The sequence below is a fragment of the Anastrepha obliqua genome, chromosome 3 (assembly GCF_027943255.1).
Source record: "Anastrepha obliqua isolate idAnaObli1 chromosome 3, idAnaObli1_1.0, whole genome shotgun sequence".
NCBI lineage: Eukaryota > Metazoa > Arthropoda > Insecta > Diptera > Tephritidae > Anastrepha > Anastrepha obliqua.
Window position 1 is genome coordinate 22,127,242 of NC_072894.1, and position 19,794 is coordinate 22,147,035.

Genomic DNA, 19,794 nt, shown 5'->3' on the forward strand with positions numbered 1-19,794 from the left:
ATTGAAGTTAAAAACTTTATACAGGTGACATTTTTGGACCTATAGCGTGTGTATCGTTTTTCATGCACGGAACTCATTTCCTATTAGGTATGTCCTTTCTTAGCCAAAGTTACGAATTATGTAAACAATAAATAATAAATGATATTATGTGAAGTATGTGCCATTGGAAGCTACAACTTTACTCCATCTTTCAGGCAGCATACGGATTCTTCTGACGAAAAATTCGATTTCTTTTTAGTTGATCCATTTTGCGATAAGAAGCCATTGAGCCAGTTTGCGATAGGAAGTGAACCGTTCTCTAATAACGGCTGACTGCATTGATCGGAATAGATGGTAATATGAAGGTGCGATTTCTGGCAAATACGGCGGGTGGGGACAGATTTCCCAATTCAGTCCCTCTAAATATTTCTTAGTTCTTAAATATTTAAATAGCATCGTACGGCCTGGAGTTGTCATGCAGCAAAATCAGTTTGTCATGTCTACCGTCCCACTCCGGCCGCTTTACTTTGAGAGCTCGATTCAAACGCATTAGCTGCAGTTGGTAACGATCATCAGTGTTGGTTTCAGATGGTTTAAGGAGTTCATAATAGATGACACACTTCTGATCCCACCAGACGCACAACAGAACCTTTGAAACATGCATTTTTTTCGCTGTCGATAGACCTGGTTCACCTGGCAGGCTCCAACTTTTTAAAGAAGGATCTCACACGTCACCAAACACTTCTCGATATCCCTCCCCTCCCATTGATGTGGAACCCTGTTACCTGCTTTCTGGACCATTTCCATAGCGTGCAAACGTTTACCGACGGTTGATCTGTCAACATCCAACTCTTCAGACATATCATGAAAGGTTTCACATGCGTCTTCATCCAATAATTGTTGTAATTGGGTATCTTCGAATTTTTTCAGTGCCTCTTCGCGATCTTTATGCCTCACGTCCAAATTGCCTCTTTGGAGTCTTTACAAGTTGTATTTGATGGAGATGTGATTACCCTCTTTTACGAGGGTGGACCTCTAATTCCTATACTCCATAAAAACAATGTACGCTTTCTACATTTCTCGAACTCCACAACGCTTATTTCGTAAAGGATACACTTATTTAGCAGCTTTAATTTTTTTTATAATTTGCCGGTTACGCTTTTGTAAGACAGACAGTATACCAAAAAGCCGATGACTCTGAGGTATACAGATGATGGTGACGACATTAGCCTCGTCAACAGACTCGTTAACACAGCTGATGCATGCGCCTCATTAATTATTCCACTTTCGGCTTTGAACAGCTCAGCCGGGAGAACGTCGCTTGCAGAGTACTTAGATTTGCGATATTATTGTTTTCACCTCACCTTGGGTGTGGAGCAGGACGTGTTGCTATTGAGTGGGGTCATCTCCGAATCTCAGGTATAATCTGCGCGCCTGTTGGCAAACAACAATTACAAATTTTTTCCTACGAACTAAATCCTTCGTTTGGCAATAATGGATATTCAACGACCCATTGCAGTATAGAAGTATTGCAATAACGTTTAGCTTTGATCGATATGCTCTTTTCTTTAACATTATTTGTTTTTTATTTTAAATACAAAAGTTTTATTAAATATTAAATATTTTTTTTTAAATATTAAATATTAAATTTTTTTTTTTGTTTTTTTTTTTAAATATTAAATATTTTTTTTGTTTTTTTTTTTTAAATATTAAAAATTGTAACATGAGTACCAAATATTAAGATCGTCCATTCAAATACATAATATGTAATAGCTAACTAAAAATGAAAGTGAACTTCACATAAAAATAATGAGTGACAATGTCTTCTTGTCGACATTTATAAATGTTAATGTGTAAATGTTTCTGGCTCTTCGAAATCGACACACAATTCACCACTCCTTCTTAGCCTGCTCCATTCGTTCATGCAATCGCTTCCAATACCATTGTACGGAATCATTGGCTACAATGTGGGTATCAATAGCTTTTTTGGTATTAAAATAAGTCCATACGCTTATATCCCAAATAAGTGCAAGCACACGAAAAAAGAATCTTTCTACTTGTTTACGATCTGGCAAACTGAGGCTGGGGCATTTGGTGTCGATCTGGAGCTCTGTTGTTCCCGCTTGGCATCATCCGCATAGAAACGAACGGCTGTCGGTGCACCTGGAGCAATCAGAAAAAATGATGGAATGCATACATACATACACACATAATTTAGTGTTGCTGCGAATTAATTGTATTTAAAAGCGCTTGACTTACCGATCAATCCATTGGATAATACTTTGTTTGTAAGAATTTCATTTCATTTCATTTCATTTATTGCCCAAAATCATTTTAACATAGGAGTTTACAAACCCCCTCTGCGTTGGAAAGATCAGGTGTAGAAGGACTTGGCTTCACTTGGTATGTCCAACTGGCGCCGGTTAGTACCTACCTACCTAGTACCACAAAGAAATGTTTTGTCAAGCTTGGTCAAAATCGCGTAAGCGTTATCGCGTCAATTAAGAAGAAGAGAAGACTATATTGAAAAATAAAAAAATTATTTTGAAAAAAATGGTGTCTTCATTTCTAGCACGGGTACTTATTGAACCAGTCTCGTATATCGTTTAAAAACAAACAGTTTCCAAAATATCGAACTCGCTGATTCATCATCACATGCATAGAGTACCTGATTTCGGAATATCATACGCTACCACCACAAACTTTTTAGTTAAAGCGAAGGTATATTTATATGAAATCAATGACATTTTACCTATTTAATAAAATTTTATCGACATTAGATAATTTCTAATTTGTTACCTAAAACATGGTTATTGTTGTCATTATACTTTTTACAAATCTCTACCAACGAATATGATTGTTTTTTTTTTTTTTTGTAAGAGCATAAACATTACCCCTACATATTGCTGCTGGAGTGACATTCCTTGGCCGCATATGGCTCAAAATCACCAAGGTGCCGAATTGGCTTTGCTAGCAATTTAATGTCTTAAATCTTGACTTATTTGAGAAAAAAAAAATTAATAAATTACTTCAACTAACCTGTTTTGTGTGTACATCAAACAATATAACTAATTAATAAAGAAAATTTTAAATAAAATCAATATACATGCATGGATAATCATTCCGGGAACGCGTCCTAATGAACAATCTTTAGCAACAAGTCCAAAATTTAATATAAAAATTTGAGGTAAGGTACCCATTTCATTACTTCATACACCGTATTTTTTATACAAAATTTAGTTTTAGAAAGGATACCAAAAAATTTATTTATTTTTAACTATAAAAATATCCAATATAGTTTGTCCGATACCGCACAAGTCATTTCAGTGAACGTATCGATAACACAGTCCTGCGAGGGTGAGTTTCTAGAATGGCTGTACTTGTTTCTTGTAGTTTTTTATGCGCTGAAAACGAATCTGACCTTCAAAATGCTCCATGACGTCAGGATTTTTGGTAAATGAAGCCTAAAAGGTCAAAAAATGCCCATTTTAGCCATTTTTGATAATTTTTTTGGGATAGAAATTTTTTTTTCAATTTTCAACGTAAAGGTCGCATAGTACAACTCATTAGCTTTAAAACCCATTTTTTTAAATTATTGTACGATTTTTTAAAAAAAAGTTATGACATTTTGAAATTAACAGTTTCAGTTACGCCAATAGACGTTATACCCAACGTATACGTAACTGAAACTGTTAATTTCAAAATGTCATAACTTTTTTTCAAAAAATCGTACAATAATTTAAAAAAATGGGTTTTAAAGCTAAAGAGTTGTACTATGCGACCTTTTCGTCGAAAATTGAAAAAAAAAAATTTTCTATCCCAAAAAAAAATTATCAAAAATGACAAGTACAGCCATTCTAGAAACTGAAAAAAGTTAAATTTCGCAGGCCTGTGTAATAGATCAAAAATAATTTTAAGTGAATGCAGCCATTCGGTGTCTAACGCCAGTCGAGGTAAATGGTAAGTACCTTTCAATTCATTATTTGTAGAGCGTACATCAATAGTCCGTCAATTCGTGAACGTAATTATTACATTTAATTATTGATGAAATTCTTTTTTACGACACGAAATAACAAAGTAAACTCACATATTTTCCTATTGATAAACCCAGATCGTATTTAAGATGGCCGCCGTCTAATCAAAGCGCGTGCTTATTTGAAATAGTCATTTCGTGATCGGTCATTTCGGGAACGTTCCCGGATATGATGACACGTTCCCGAAATGACTGTTGCGTTCTCGGAATGATGATCATTATATCTAAGGGCAAATCGTTTACAATTTTTTAATGAATTTATTTTAAAATTTTGTTTCTTTATAATTACAGCATAATGGAAACTCCTGAAAGAAAAAAATTTCAAAAAAAGCTTAAAAAGGATAGTGCAGCTCATTTGCGCCAAAAATAAAAGGCGAGTGCTAGAAGAAGAAAGTTTTTGGATAAGATAACTGAAGAGCAGAAAGGAATTAAACGGGCTAAGGACAGAGAATATTATAGAAAAAAAGGCGAGGCTGGTCATGGTAAAGGCCCAATGGATGGTGTAGGAGGATACCTAAAAAGAACAGCTGACAGACATGTCTTGATGGGTAATGATGTTAGAACAGCCTCAGAATTCGCCGATTTGTTCAAAAATGCTGCTATTGAAGTAAAAGTAATCCCAGAAGATAACGTGATTGAGGAGAAAAACCGCGTTCCAAAGTCTCTGGATGCTATTCCAGGTATAATGGATATCACAAAAGTGTACTGGCAAAAAGGACTAGACGTTTTAATACAATTATATCGATACGAACATTTTCATAAAGAGCTAAAACTATCGGGGCTTTCTAGCCTTTGTAATATGAGTGCAGTTGAACCTGAGGAAGTTTCTATGCCTGCAATTGAACCTCCTGTTGACGAAGAGCCCATAAACACAGATAACGATTTGAGATTTAAAAATAGAGTAAGCATTTATAAATCTGAATACTGGTCATCTTCCTCGGACAATGAAGATTTAGAGACAATATCTCGTCGTCAGCAGATTAAAGTTAAACAGATTGATGTTGAAGCAAATACGTCTTATTGCAAAGAAAATATACATCCAAATCTCGTATCCCCTGGGACATTCTTGATTGTTAAAGTTCCTACTGAGAAGCCAAATATTTGCTTCAGATATGTTGCTACCTGCCAGACATGTGTCGATGACGGTGATGAAGAAATCTTAGTACCCTTTTTGAGATCTGTGCGTAACAATATTAGAAAATTGAAACTGGAACCTAAGGATATATCATATATTGATTTTGAGCAAATAATCAGAATTATTCCAACACCGACGCTAAAAAAAGAAAAAAGTCAAGAATATTATTATTTTGATAATGATATTGATTATTTTGATAATGATTGAACATTTTTGTCATTCCGGGTACGGTTGATCATTTTCGGGAACATTACAATATTTCAATAAAATACGCATAAATGGAGGTATTCAATATTATATATATATTTATTACATTACAGAACTTTTGTACTGTACATATTACGTTAATTCGATTATAAGACCTTTAAATATTTTGAAATTTCTTAAATTGTATACACAATAATAGCAACTTCTTTAATTTTGTAACGTATTTTGCTTGTAGAAAATTTTGAATGTATTGATTTCATTATTACTTATTCAATATAGATACATAATATACCCATGTTTTTAAACAAAGCTCAAATTATGCGCTTTGTTTGGTTTTTGCGGATTTTATGAAACTTCGGAAAACGTTCCCGAATTGATGGTTTTCTGCAAGATATTTACTACTAAGTAATATTACTAAAAAAATAAAGAATTCTGTGCGCTGCCCTGTGAAGGTTTAAAAATATACAAATTAAGCAACAGTATAAACTAATAGTCATCATTATAGCTTGCAATTTTTTTTGTCATAAAACCGATTTGGAAATTCGCAACGTTGGTGATTTTGAACCATATAAATCCGTTAACGTAGAACTGACTCTCGTGGGAACCTCTATTCAAGTTTGTGTGAGTTAGAAATATCATTAGTTCAGAAAAATGGCGTCAAGTTTACTTACTTAAAATCACGTTCTTATTTCCACTAAATTTCTTTAAAAATACCTTAATTTTCTCTTCTATCTGTAGAAAACGCCTCTTGATTATTTTGTTTAGTAACTGTATACGTAAATAACTGTATAATAAATAATAATTCCTCAAAAAATTACAAAAAACTATTGTAAGTAGCTTTAGAAATTTAAATTAATTGAAAACGAATTTGTCAAAAGCTAGAAAAAGTGTATACACAAAAGCACTCAAATTGTGAACTTGTCAATAGCTTCTTACAAGCAAAAAGAAAACAAGAAATTAGTAAAATCAGACGAAGCAGAAGTTTCAATTAAACTAACGCAGCGCGTAACCGAAAGCAACACCAGAAGCGAGGCAAAAGTGCAAATAAAATCAGTTGTTCAGTGATCTCCGCAAAAACAAATTATTTTAAACCGGCTGAGACGTTCACGAAGTAAATGTTTTTTTTTTTTTCTTTTTGTAATTTATTTTGATTTTCAACAATTAAAATAAATAGTTTTGCTTTTCCTTTCACATATGTAGCTATAAATAGTAAACAACCACTAAGAAATGTTGCTCTTAAAATCCGTTCGAAAAGCGCCAACCCTGGTTAGTACAACAACAACCAGAATTAGTGGCCCAAGTCTAGCGGCAAGTCTTGAACAACACAGGAACTTGATTCTTACAAACAAAGTATTGTCCAATGGATTGATCGGTAAGTCAAGCGCTTTTAAATACAATTAATTCGCAGCAACACTAAATTATGTGTGTATGTATGTATGCATTTCATCATTTTTTCTGATTGCTCCAGGTGCACCGACAGCCGTTCGTTTCTATGCGGATGATATCAAGCGGGAACAACAGAGCTCCAGATCGACACCAAATGCCCCAGCCCTCAGTTTGCCAGATCGTAAACAAGTAGAAAGATTCTTTTTTCGTGTGCTTGTACTTATTTGGGATATAAGCGTATGGACTTATTTTAATACTAAAAAAGCTATTGATACCCACATTGTAGCCAATGATTCCGTACAATGGTATTGGAAGCGATTGCATGAACGAATGGAGCAGGCTAAGAAGGAGTGGTGAATTGTTTGTCGATTTCGAACAGCCAGAAACATTTACACATTTACATTTATAAATGTTGACAAGAAGACATTGTCACTCATTATTTTTATGTGAAGTTCACTTTCATTTTTAGTTAGCTATTACGTATTATGTATTTGAGTGGACGATCTTAATATATAGTACTCATGTTACAATTTTTAATATTTAAGAAAAAAAAAAATATTTAATGTTTAAAAAAAAAATATTTAATATTTAAAAAAAAATAAAAAAAATATTTAATATTTAAAAAAAAAATATTTAATATTTAAAAAAAAAATATTTAATATTTAAAAAAAAAATTTAATATTTAATAAAACTTTTGTATTTAAAATAAAAAACAAATAATGTTAAAGAAAAGAGAATATCGATCAAAGCTAAACGTTATGAAATCATGTCATTTTTCAATCGTATAATTTTTTTTTAATTTTAATTTATTATAAAGTATTTTGTACAGTAAAACTAAAGTTACGAAATTCTTCCCTATCGTAAAATATGAACTAATTAATTATGAATATTAAATAGCTCTTCAAAATCCACACACAATTCACCACTCCTTCTTAGCCTGCTCCATTCGTTCATGCAATCGCTTCCAATACCATTGTACGGAATCATTGGCTACAATGTGGGTATCAATAGCTTTTTTGGTATTAAAATAAGTCCATACGCTTATATCCCAAATTAGTGCGAGCACACGAAAAAAGAATCTTTCTACTTGTTTACGATCTGGCAAACTGAGGGCTGGGGCATTTGGTGTCGATCTGGAGCTCTGTTGTTCCCGCTTGGCATCATCCGCATAGAAACGAACGGCTGTCAGTGCACCTGGAGCAATCAGAAAAAATGATGAAATGCATACATACATACACGGCTGGCGAAAATCCTCCACTGAACCCTCCCCGAGGGTGCCAGCTGGTAATAAGTACCACAGTTTTCCTATTTTCAGGAGGTACTTAGCTAAGTTAAGGGTACTATGGGTAGGGTTCGATACTCCTCAATAGTACAGCACTACTCAAAGTACCTTTAACGTGGTCGGGGGTGAAGGGCTGGATTAAGGTGTGATGCGACCCGTGCCGAGAATCTGTCAGGCTTGGGGCCCTTCTAATAAATAACCAAGTCTCGAACGGAGCTTACGGATAACTGGCGCCCTCCGTAATAATTAGCCTTACCCGTGTAGTTCGGAGCTATGCACGGGCGGACATCCTTTCTCCAACACTCGTGGGTCCAAAATGCAAAGAGACTATAAAAACATAAATAAAAAAAAGGAGATCGGTCCTCCTTCTAATAGACCGACAGGAACAAACAGTTCCGCAACAAGAGCAACGGTCGCACCGAGTTCAAAGAAAACGCCATCCATCGGCTTAATAAGTCGATCCAAACATATAGCGACAGCCTCAGCGAAAGCGAGGACAGCTGACACGCATTCAGAACTGGACACAGGTCCAAGTACAAGTAGGGGGGCAGTAGCCCGGCAGTCAACTGCGATTCAGCCCCCAAAAACGGTCCCGATCGGAAGCAATGCTACTGCTAGCTCCGGTACCGAAGGATGACCGCTTGTGAGGGTGGTAGACCCAGCGAAAGCGAGCTACCAGGATCGCAGAAACGCAGCTAGGTTCCTAAGGAGGGTGCACGAAACTCACCCAAAGGAAGGTGAAATGTCACAGGAGTTGAAAGAGGCGATTGATAGAGCGAAAGCGATCATCCCTGATTTCAACCCCGACTTCAAACCAACACAATGGGCTACAAAACGACAGCGGTCCTTGGAGGATAATAAGCCAAACGCAAAAAGGCACAAATCAATGGGCGTGACGCCCAGGAGATTATTTGCGGAGGTTGCAAAAGACCGCCTTATCATAGGAGTCCTGGACGAGAACCACCCGGAAGGTAATATATGATCCCCAAGGCCCAGTGGAAATGGTTCGAGGCCGAGCTAACGAGAGTGGCACTGAAGGTTATTCTGGAGACCCCGGCCCCCCGCCTGCGTGCGAAGACTTAGGCTGACACCAAGGCCAGATAAAAATTATAGCATGCGACGATGAGAGATCGGTTAAACTGTATAAAGAGGCCATCTCCAAAGTCGGCGAAGTGTACCCAAATGTCAAGCTAGTGGTCGTGGACAGGAAGGATATTCCGTCCAGGCCGCGAGCAAGGGTTTGGTTACCTTCAACCGTCGAAGACCCGGAAGAGATTATGAAGCTCATTCGGGTCTTCAATCCGGACATCCCAACGCAGGAATGGAGGTATGTCAAAACTCTCACCAACAAAAATAGCGCGGAAGAATCGAAAGAGCAGAAGCGCGCCACCATGCAGGCTCTCCTGCTCCTCACAGAGAACTCAATCGAACCATTAGCGAAATGCGATGGGCAACTGAGATGCAATTGAGTTCCTCGCCACTAAGAAAGGTGAAAGGTGGGCGAACTAGAACCCATGAGCGAAACCGAGCCGATGAGCGAAGACGACCGGCCCACCGAAGAAGAATACGCCTCTTCAGGCTCAGAAATGGGCTTAGGGAGGCTGTACTTCGAACGGGAGGGTAAGTACCACACACAACAGCGTAAGTATTCCGAAAGGGAACTTTTGTGCGAAAGCAAAGAAGACCCAGACATAACGCTAACAGTTGATGCATCTTCTACAGATAAACCTTCATCACTGTAAAGAAGCCTGCCTTGCCCTCCTGGAGCGTCTGGCAGAAGATCAGCCGGACGTAGTCCTCATCCAGGAACCCTGGGTACGGAATGGCGAAATCTGCGGTCTGAGGACATCAGGATATAAAGTATACAAGACCAATGGTGAAGGTACTAAAAGAGCATGCATAATGGCAAAAGCACATCTTAATATATTTATGATTCAAAATTTCAGTAACGCAGATACTACGACGGTTAGCTGGGAAGTGAGCGGAAGCAACATCTGGCTAACCTCGTTCTATTTTGCCGGAGACGACACAGGTCCACTGCCGTCGCCGCTAATAAGAAGTCTTGTGGAAGACTGCAAAGCACACAACCGCAAACTAGCCCTAGGAGGTGATGCCAATGCCCACCATACCGTATGGGGGAGCTCGGATACAAACGAACGAGGTGAGTCTCTCTTTAATTATATTATATTTAGTAAGCATTTAGTGTGTAACAAAGGCAACGAACCTACATTTATTACGCGCAATAGACAAGAAGTTCTTGATATTACGCTAGTTTGTCAAACCCTCTACGAAAAGATGACGCAGTGGAGGGTTCTGAATGAACACTCTTACTCCGATCATCGTTACATAGAAATAAAATTTGGGGGAAACAGCTCACGGGCCCCGCCCGCCAGCAGGAACTTGAAAAAGACCAACTGGCATATATATAAACGGGAACTTAAGGAAAGACTCCCAAAATATTACTATTGAAGACAGAGAATCATTGAACGAACACGTACAAAATCCTTACGGAGGTCTGTAGAACTGCGCTAAACAAGGCTTGCCCCTTAATTAAGTATAAGGGGAAGAAAAAGCCGCCCTGGGGGTCAGAAGACCTGTCTACACTAAGAAACGACAGCAGAAGACAGTTTAATAGAGCGAAAGCGACACGAGAGAGTAAAGACTGGGACTGCTACTACAGTAAGCTAAAAATTTACAAAAAAGAAGTCAGGAAAGCGAAAATGTCTGGTTGGAGAACGTTCTGTGGAGAAATCGAAGGAACCACAGAGGCCTCCAGACTGCGTAAAATCCTTTCAAAAAAACACTATACCACCGGATACCTCCAAAAACCGGACAGGAGTTGGATTACTTCGAGTGACGAAACTCTGAAGTTGCTAGTGGACATACACTTTCCCATCATCTCATCTAACGTGTTAATCAACAATGGTACAGAAAGTCCAAACTCTGACATTGAAGAAATAATCACTGAAACTAGGATAACGTGGGCAGTGAACACGTTCAAACCATTTAAATCACCGGGCCCAGATGGATTATTCCCGGCCCAAATACAACATTCACTCAACTACATCATGGAGTGGTTGACGGCCATATTTAAGGCTGCTCTGAAACTGAAAAGCGTCCCATCAGTATGGAAAGAGGTAAAAGTGGTCTTTATCCCTAAAGCGGGAAAAAGTTCACACACAACACCTAAGGATTTCAGGCCAATTAGCCTATCCTCCTTTCTGCTAAAAACATTAGAAAGAATTTTAGAAGAGCATATTAAGGCTAACATCAGCCCTAATAAGCTCAGCATCTCACAACATGCGTACTGTAAAGGGAAATCAACTGAAACAGCACTTAACTCACTTGTTACAGAAATCGAGAAGTCAATGGATAATAAAGAATTCACACTGGTAGCCTTTCTAGATATCGAGGGCGCATTCAACAACATCCTACCGGATACCATAATAAAGGCTCTGACGGATTTCGGGATCTCTGGCGCTCTGGTTGAGTTCATCAAAAACATGCTCTTGAGCAGATTTGTGATCGCAACCCTAGGGGCCTCAGAGATCAAGAAAAAAGTTAGCAGAGGAACACCTCAAGGCGGTGTGCTGTCCCCTCTCCTATGGGTGCTGGCACTAAACTCATTGCTAAAGAGCCTAGAGGAGAGAGGACAACACGTCGTAGCATATGCGGACGATGTTGCAATGGTAGTAAGAGGGGAATTCCCCAATAAAAGCAAATGGGCTAAGAGTCAACCCCAATAAAACTGAACTCATCCTATTTACCAGGAAGCATAAAATTCCAAATATAGCTCCTCCGACCCTAGGTGGAACGGCACTGTCATTTAGTGATGAGGCCCACTACTTAGGTCTAATACTAGACCGAAAGCTAACTTGGAAGGCAAATGTCGAAAATAGAGTAAAAAGGGCGACAATAGCACTATACTCTTGTAAACAGCTAATAGGACTAAGTTGGGGTCTCTCCCCATCTATCGTATACTGGCTTTACACGGCAATTGTCAGACCTATCCTAACATACGGCATATTAGTATGGTGGCCAGCTTTAGATAAATTGTACATCAAAAGAAACATGGCACACGTACAAAGAATGGCCAGTCTTTGCATCTGCGGGGCCATCAGAACCACACCCACAGATGCACTAAATATTATGCTTAACATTTTACCAATAGAGCAGTACGCTAAGCAAACAGCTGCCAAAGCAACTCTCAGACTAAGAGAAATCGGCCTACTCAGAACGTACCAAAGAGGGCACTCCTCAATCTTAGAACAATTCCCCTGTATTCCCAGCACAACGGATTTCTGTAGGACCAAGGACAATTTCGATAAATCCTTTGTCACAGTATTTCCTTCCAAAGAGGAATGGGATAACGAGCTCATTGTTAAGATAAATGACTTAAACATCTACACAGATGGCTCAAAACTGGACAACCAGGTAGGTGGAGGGGTCTACTCCGACAAACTCGGAGTATGCCAATCATTTCGCTTACCTGATCATTGCAGTGTATTTCAGGCGGAAGACACTGCCATAAAAGAGGGACTTAAAGAAATAAAAACGAAGTCCGCAAATGAAGTCTTCATTTACTCGGACAGTCAAGCAGCAATAAAAGCGCTGGAATCAAAAACACACTCGTCAAAAACAGTTCTAGAATGTTTTAAACTACTAGATGACGTATCTAAGTGCTACAAGGTGCACCTTATCTGGGTGCCAGGCCACAGAAACATTGCAGGAAATTGTAAGGCGGATGAACTTGCAAGAACCGGTACAACGCTCGGTCTCAAACCGGATAAGGCGCTGATACCCATGCCCATAGCCACTTGTAAATTACTTATAGACAGGGAAACCATCAAAAAGGTAAATACAATCTGGCAAAACCTCACAACATGCGAACTAAGCAGACAGACATGGCCGAACTGGAACAGCGGTCGATCGAAAATCTTGCTAAGATTCAACAGAGAATCTATAAGAAAAATGATAAGTGTTTTAACTGGTCATTGTTTAATAGGCAGCCACGCTAGAAGGTTAGGACTCCCTTACTTCGATTTCTGTAGAAGCTGTCTTAATACAGAAGAAGAGGAAACAGTCAGACACCTTTTATGTGAGTGTGAAAGCCTAGCTATGAGAAGGCTGCGCACTCTCGATACAGCATTTCTAACCGATGTAGCGGACATAGCCCATCTAAACTAACGAAGCTCTGCTCGTTTATTAAAGCAACCGGAGGGTTTGAAAAGGAACACGTAGAGTGAGGATAAGCTCCAGTGGTATCACAATGGACCTGCCGAAGGTCTAAGTGTGTCTTACGACAACCACCCTACCTACCTACCTACATACATACAGAATCCATTGGACAATACTTTGTAAGAATTTCATTTCATTTCATTTCATTTATTGCCCAAAATCATTTTAACATAGGAGTTTACAAACCTCCTCTGCGTTGGAAAGATCAGGTGGAGAAGGACTTGGCTTCACTTGGTATGTCTAGCTGGCGCCGGTTAGTACCACAAAGAAATGCTTTGTTAAGCTCGGTCAAAATCGCGTAAGCGTTATCGCGTCAATTAAGAAGAAGAGAAGACTATATTGAAAAATAAAAAAAATTATTTTGAAAAAAATGGTGTCTTCATTTCTAGCACGGGTACTTATTGAACCAGTCTCGTATATCGTTTAAAAACAAACTGTTTCCAAAATATCGAACTCGCTGATTCATCATCACATGCATAGAGTACCTGATTTCGGAATATCATACGCTACCACCACAAACTTTTTAGTTAAAGCGAAGGTATATTTATATGAAATCAATGACATTTTACCTACATATTTAATAGAATTTTATCGACATTAGATAATTTCTAATTTGTTACCTAAAACATGGTTGTTGTTGTCATTATACTTTTTACAAATCTCTACCAACGAAAATATGTTTGTTTTTTTTGTAAGAGCATAAACATTCCCCCTACATATTGCTGCTGGAGTGACATTCCTTGGCCGCATATAAATCCGTTAAAGTAGAACTGACTCTCGTGGGAACCTCTATTCAAGTTTGTGTGAGTTAGAAATATCATTAGCTCAGAAAAATGGCCTCAAGTTTACTTATTTAAAATCACGTTCTTATTTCCACTAAATTTCTTTAAAAATAAGTTTATTTTCTCTTCTATCTGTAGAAAACGCCTCTTGATTATTTTGTTTAGTAACTGTATACGTAAATAACTGTATAATAAATAATAATTCCTCAAAAAATTACAAAAAACTAAGTAGCTTTAGAAATTTAAATTAATTGAAAACGAATTTGTCAAAAGCTAAAAAAAGTGTATACACAAAAGCACTCAAATTGTGAACTTGTCAATAGCTTCTTACAAGCAAAAAGAAAACAAGAAATTAGTAAAATCAGACGAAGCAGCGCGTAACCGAAAGCAACACCAGAAGCGAGGCAAAAGTGCAAATAAAATCAGTTGTTCAGTGATCTCATCACCGCAAAAACAAATTATTTTAAACCGGCTGAGGCGTACACGAAGTAAATGTTTTTTTTTTTTCTTTTTGTAATTTATTTTGATTTTCAACATTTAAAATAAATAGTTTTGCTTTTCCTTTTACATAGCTATAAATAGTAAACAACCACTGAGAAATGTTGCTCTTAAAATCCGTTCGAAAAGCGCCAACCCTGGTTAGTACAACAACAGCCAGAATTAGTGGCCCAAGTCTAGTGGCAAGTCTTGAACAACACAGGAACTTGATTCTTACAAACAAAGTATTGTCCAATGGATTGACCGGTAAGTCAAGCGCTTTTAAGTACAATTAATTCGCAGCAACACTAAATTATGTGTGTATGTATGTATGCATTTTATCATTTTTTCTGATTGCTCCAGGTGCACCGACAGCCGTTCGTTTCTATGCGGATGATGCCAAGCGGGAACAACAGAGCTCCAGATCGACACCAAATGCCCCAGCCCTCAGTTTGCCAGATCGTAAACAAGTAGAAAGATTCTTTTTTCGTGTGCTTGCACTTATTTGGGATATAAGCGTATGGACTTATTTTAATACCAAAAAAGCTATTGATACCCACATTGTAGCCAATGATTCCGTACAATGGTATTGGAGGCGATTGCATGAACGAATGGAGCAGGCTAAGAAGGAGTGGTGAATTGTGTGTCGATTTCGAAGAGCCTGAAACATTTACACATTTACATTTATAAATGTCGACAAGAAGACATTGTCACTCATTATTTTTATGTGAAGTTCACTTTCATTTTTAGTTAGCTATTACATATTATGTATTTGAGTGGACGATCTTAATATTTAGTACTCATGTTACAATTTTTAATATTAAAAAAAAAAACAAAAAAATTATTTAATAATAAAAAAGAAACAAAAAAAATATATAATATTAAAAAAAAAAAAAAATTTAATATTTAATAAAACTTTTGTATTTAAAATAAAAAACAAATAATGTTAAAGACAAGAGAATTTCGATCAAAGCTAAACGTTATGAAATCATGTCATTTTTCAATCGTATAATTTTTTTTTATTTTAATTTATTATAAAGTATTTTGTACAGTAAAACTAAAGTTACGAAATTCTTCCCTATCGTAAAATATGAACTAATTAATTATGAATATTAAATAGCAAATTGCACTTACATCTGCAGTAGCAAGAATTAATATGTATCTCTTAAAAATAAGATGTCAAATTGGTTTTATTTTGCAAAATAAAAAAAAGTAAATTTCTTTATATAAAATATTAATATTCGATACACTTCACTTCCTTATGAAATGGAACAGATATGCGATGGAATGCAGAAAAACATTGATTTTAGACTATACATAATAATTGTTCATGTAAAAATTGTTGTTACAAATTATGCACATATGCTCGTACATATGTATGTAAGAATATTTATTGAATGTATGTAACAATGTTTATTGAATTATAATATAGATTAAAATGAATTGAATGTATAAATTGAATATACTTTAAATACAATGAAACTCGACTTCTTCGCTCGGCTGCTACTTCACGACTTTTTTCAACTTCGGCGACTTAACGACTTCAACGTTTTTGATTCTGACAACTTAGCTAACTTGGCTACTTCGTTAAGATAATTACACGACTGCTGATGCCAACGACGAATAATGATGCCACCTCCTTACACTCGGTCATCCTGGTCATCATCTGACCCAGATGATAAAACTTGTGCGTCTTCTATGTATTTCCATAGCTTCATGTTGTCTGCACTTGTAGATGTTTGTCCTGGTCCCTCGAAATCTGCTACCTTTTCAACCTTGTATCTGCCATTCGGTTTAACTTCTACAATTTTATACGGACCTATAAATTTGCTGCTCAACTTCTTTCCCGCCACAAATTGTGTCTGTCTAATCGCTACCAAATCAAACTTTTGGTACCCAGTATGAGGTTTGCGTCTTTTGTCAAAGTTCTTCTTATATACTGCTTGTGCCTTCTGAATAGCTTCTTTCGCTTCCATCCTAACCTTCTGCCGCTCATCTGCAAATACAGTTAAAATTTCTTCTTCAATCGCTCTTACCACGTCCGGCCGTGTCTCGCTTCGAATTTTTACTCCACAGAGTACTTCGAACGGTGTGCACTTAGTTGCCGAATGAACGTGTGAGTTAATTGCTCTCTGCACCTGTCATATGTACTTGTACCATTTGCTAGGTTCCGTTGCTGACAGCTTTGATAAAACTGAGAGGATAACTCGATTTACTCTTTCGATTTGTCCATTGCCTCTTGGAACGCCAGTGGTTGTCTCAACATGCTCAACATTACGTGCAGCGCAAAATTCTTTAAATAATTTTGAAGTGAATGCTGGGCCCTTATCGCTTATAATCCTTTGTGGGCTGCCAAAAATATCCACCCAGGTGGTCAAATGTTTCACTGCGTCTGTCGACTTTGTTGCAAATAACCAAGTGAACTTGGTAAAACCATCATCCAAGGCGAAAATATATTTGTAACATTTCGCTGTTGTATCTAATGGGCCTAGATGATCAATATGAATTGTACATAATGGTGCATCGCCTTTATTTATGATATGCAAAAAATCATCTTGCTTCCCCATTTTACGATTATGTAATATACACTCGATACAATTAGCAATATGTTGTCTGACCTTATGTTCTAAATGTGGGATAAAGTAGTCTTGCTCAATTGCCTGCATAGTTTTCTGCACACCCATATGCCCAACACCATGCGCTTTATCAATATTTTCTTTCTCCATTCTCTTTGGCACCGCTAAAACGTCACGCCCACTTAATTGTTTGTAGATCAATTCATCTTTAATAACAAAATTTCCACACGCTTTCTCTTTTAGAATTTCTGTTACAGCTTTCAAATGTTCATTGCTTTGTTGGGCTTTTACTATTTGTGCTCGAATTTCAGATGTAACAACAAAAATTGGATAGCGACTTAGCGAATCCACGTGTTTCATCCTGTTCCCAGTTCGGTGTTCGGTTTTAAAATTGAAATCTTGCACATTAACCATTGAGCAACTTCGCGTGGAACGTCTTTTTTCGTTGTCGTCTGCTTGAACGCTGAAAAATCCGTGACTAAAACGAACTGAATACCTAGTAAGTAATGCCGCAGTCTTTTTGTTGCCAAATAAACAGCTTTTGGTTGGTTGGTTGGTTTAAGGGTGACCCCGTATCGGAGTACCACATAGACCGCAAGTTGGGTCCGTTGTGTTGCCCTAGAGCTCATTATTTTAAATGATTTCCCCACCTAACCGAGATTTTTATTGTAGATTTTGATCAAAGATATTAATTCGTTTCGAAAATTTGATGAGAGATTCGATTTTCAGGCCCGAGAGTACTGAAAGATTGTCAATTGTTGGACAACTGCACAGCAAATGTCTGTTCGATACTTCCTCATCTTCGTCCTCGCAGTATCTGCACAGGTCGTTTTGAGGAACCCCGAGCCGACGTGCGTGAGTGCCCAAAAGGCAGTGGCCGGTGATAAGAGATGTTATATGCCTTAGTTCGTGTTTCGAAAGACTTATAAGGGTTTTTGTCTGTTTCAGATTGTAGGATGGCCAGATTTGTCTGGTCGTAACGCAAGTAGTTTCCACTCGCCACCTCCGATCAGCAATGCTGTGAAATTCTCGATCGATGAGCATTTTACATGTTGAGAGCGGAATGTGGATTGTGGGTAAGTCACTAACATTTGATTGCGCAGCTCCAGCTTTTGCGAGCTCATCAGCTTTGCAGTTACCTTCGAATCCACTGTGACCCGGTATCCAGATAACTTGGACAGAATTCTGAACACTTATCTCTTATTGAAGAGAACAAGATCTGTCTTTGCTGGATTCGCATTTAGTCCGCATTCGGTGCACCATTTTGACAGAATATTGATTGAGCGTTGCATGAGCTCAGTGAGGGTATTCAGGTGTTTGCCTGACACGCAGAGTGCAATATCATCTGCATAGGCTACAACCTTGCAGCCTGCTTTTTCGAGATTTCGAAGCAAACTGTTTACAGCGAGATTCCAGAGAAGGGGTGAAAGTACTCCGCCTTGAGGAGTGCCTTTGACGGCGTACATTCTCATGCGGCTTAACCCAAGCTCTGAAGTGATTATTCTATTTTGGAGCATTTGTTCGATTATCTTTCGGATGGAGTAATTAATACCCAATTTGGCAATTTCAGACAAAATAGCGTTGGGTTCAATATTATTAAAAGCACCTTCTATGTCCATAAATGCGACAAGAGAGTACTCTTTATTGTGAAGGGAAGTTTCCACTGTTTGCACCAGTGAATGAAGTGCCGTTTCAGTCGATTTCCCTTTAGTGTAGGCATGTTGTGCCTCAGAGATCAACTTAGTATCAAGTTGGGTTTTGATTTGCTCATCTAAGACTTTTTCAAAAGCCTTTAAGCAAAAAGAGGTTAGGCTAATGGGCCTGAAGTCGTTTGGTTTGCAGTGTGAAAGCTTCCCCGTTTTCGGAATGAATACTACCTTCGATTTCTTCCAAATTGTCGGAAGGTAAGAGAGATTTAAACACTTGTTAAAGATCCTTGTTAACCAAGGCAGTAGAATTTCCAGTCCTTCTTGAAGTTCTGCTGGAATGATGTTGTCAGGACCTGGTGATTTAAATTTTTTAAAGCTTAGTATTGCTGTAGAGATGCTATTAGGGCTGATTAGATCTGATCTATTCCCATAATTACTCTGAAGAGTACTGGGAAGTGCAGGTAAGTTGGCAACACAGCCTGGAAAGTGAGATTCTAGAAGTATTCTAAGAGTGTGGTCAGTTGAAGTAGTCCAAGTTCCATCTTGAGTCATGATAAAACTGGGAGAGACTGGGTTTGATGCAAGAATCTTGCGTAGCCTGCTTACTTCTGAAGTGTTCTCTAATTCTTGAGTGTATGATCGCCAGGATGTGCGTTTTGCACTTCTGACAGCTTTCTTAAAGTCTTTGAGACATTGTCGATATTCTTCTCATTCGTCTGTTATTTTAGATTGGTTAAAGAGTTTCCGAGTTCGATTGCGAAGTTCTGAGATTTCTGGAGTCCACCAAAAAGGTTTATGCTTACCTCCTGTTTTCGTCAGGGGGCAAGATTGTCGTGCTGCGCTTTGACATGTCTTCGTTATCATGTTGACAGCGTTTTCGATATCGTTTTTATTTGCCATTTCAAACTGCCTGATATCAGGAAGTCCATTGGCAAGATGTTCTTTATATTTGATCCAATTCATACGTTTTTTGTTAAGGTACTTCATGGGTTTTGCCGTTTCGGCTTTTAAAGTGAATGTTATATATTGGTGGTCGGAAAAAGAGTGCTG

The 19,794-nt window shown here is 37.8% G+C and overlaps 2 protein-coding genes across 5 annotated transcripts; both read left to right on the forward strand.

Moving 5' to 3' along the window:
* Positions 1 to 6,560: 6,560 nt before the first annotated feature.
* Positions 6,561 to 7,249, forward strand: LOC129242686 (uncharacterized). Its single transcript, XM_054879477.1, has 2 exons — positions 6,561 to 6,726; positions 6,763 to 7,249. The coding sequence occupies exons 1-2, from the start codon at positions 6,582 to 6,584 to the stop codon at positions 7,095 to 7,097; spliced, it is 480 nt and encodes a 159-aa protein (XP_054735452.1). The 5' UTR covers positions 6,561 to 6,581; the 3' UTR covers positions 7,098 to 7,249.
* A 2,298-nt stretch (positions 7,250 to 9,547) lies between these two features.
* On the forward strand, positions 9,548 to 15,344 carry LOC129241665 (uncharacterized). 4 transcript variants are annotated; one of them, XM_054878122.1, is made up of 4 exons: positions 9,548 to 10,183; positions 14,366 to 14,530; positions 14,593 to 14,786; positions 14,883 to 15,344. In XM_054878122.1, exons 1-3 carry the CDS (start codon positions 9,730 to 9,732, stop codon positions 14,622 to 14,624), a joined length of 651 nt encoding a protein of 216 aa, XP_054734097.1. In that variant the 5' UTR covers positions 9,548 to 9,729; the 3' UTR covers positions 14,625 to 14,786; positions 14,883 to 15,344. The 4 variants fall into 4 exon arrangements, with proteins under 4 accessions (XP_054734097.1, XP_054734098.1, XP_054734096.1 ...); XM_054878121.1 differs by having other exon boundaries at positions 9,891 to 10,183; positions 14,615 to 14,786; XM_054878123.1 differs by lacking the exon at positions 14,366 to 14,530 and having other exon boundaries at positions 9,553 to 10,183; positions 14,615 to 14,786.
* The last annotated feature ends 4,450 nt before the right edge of the window (positions 15,345 to 19,794 follow it).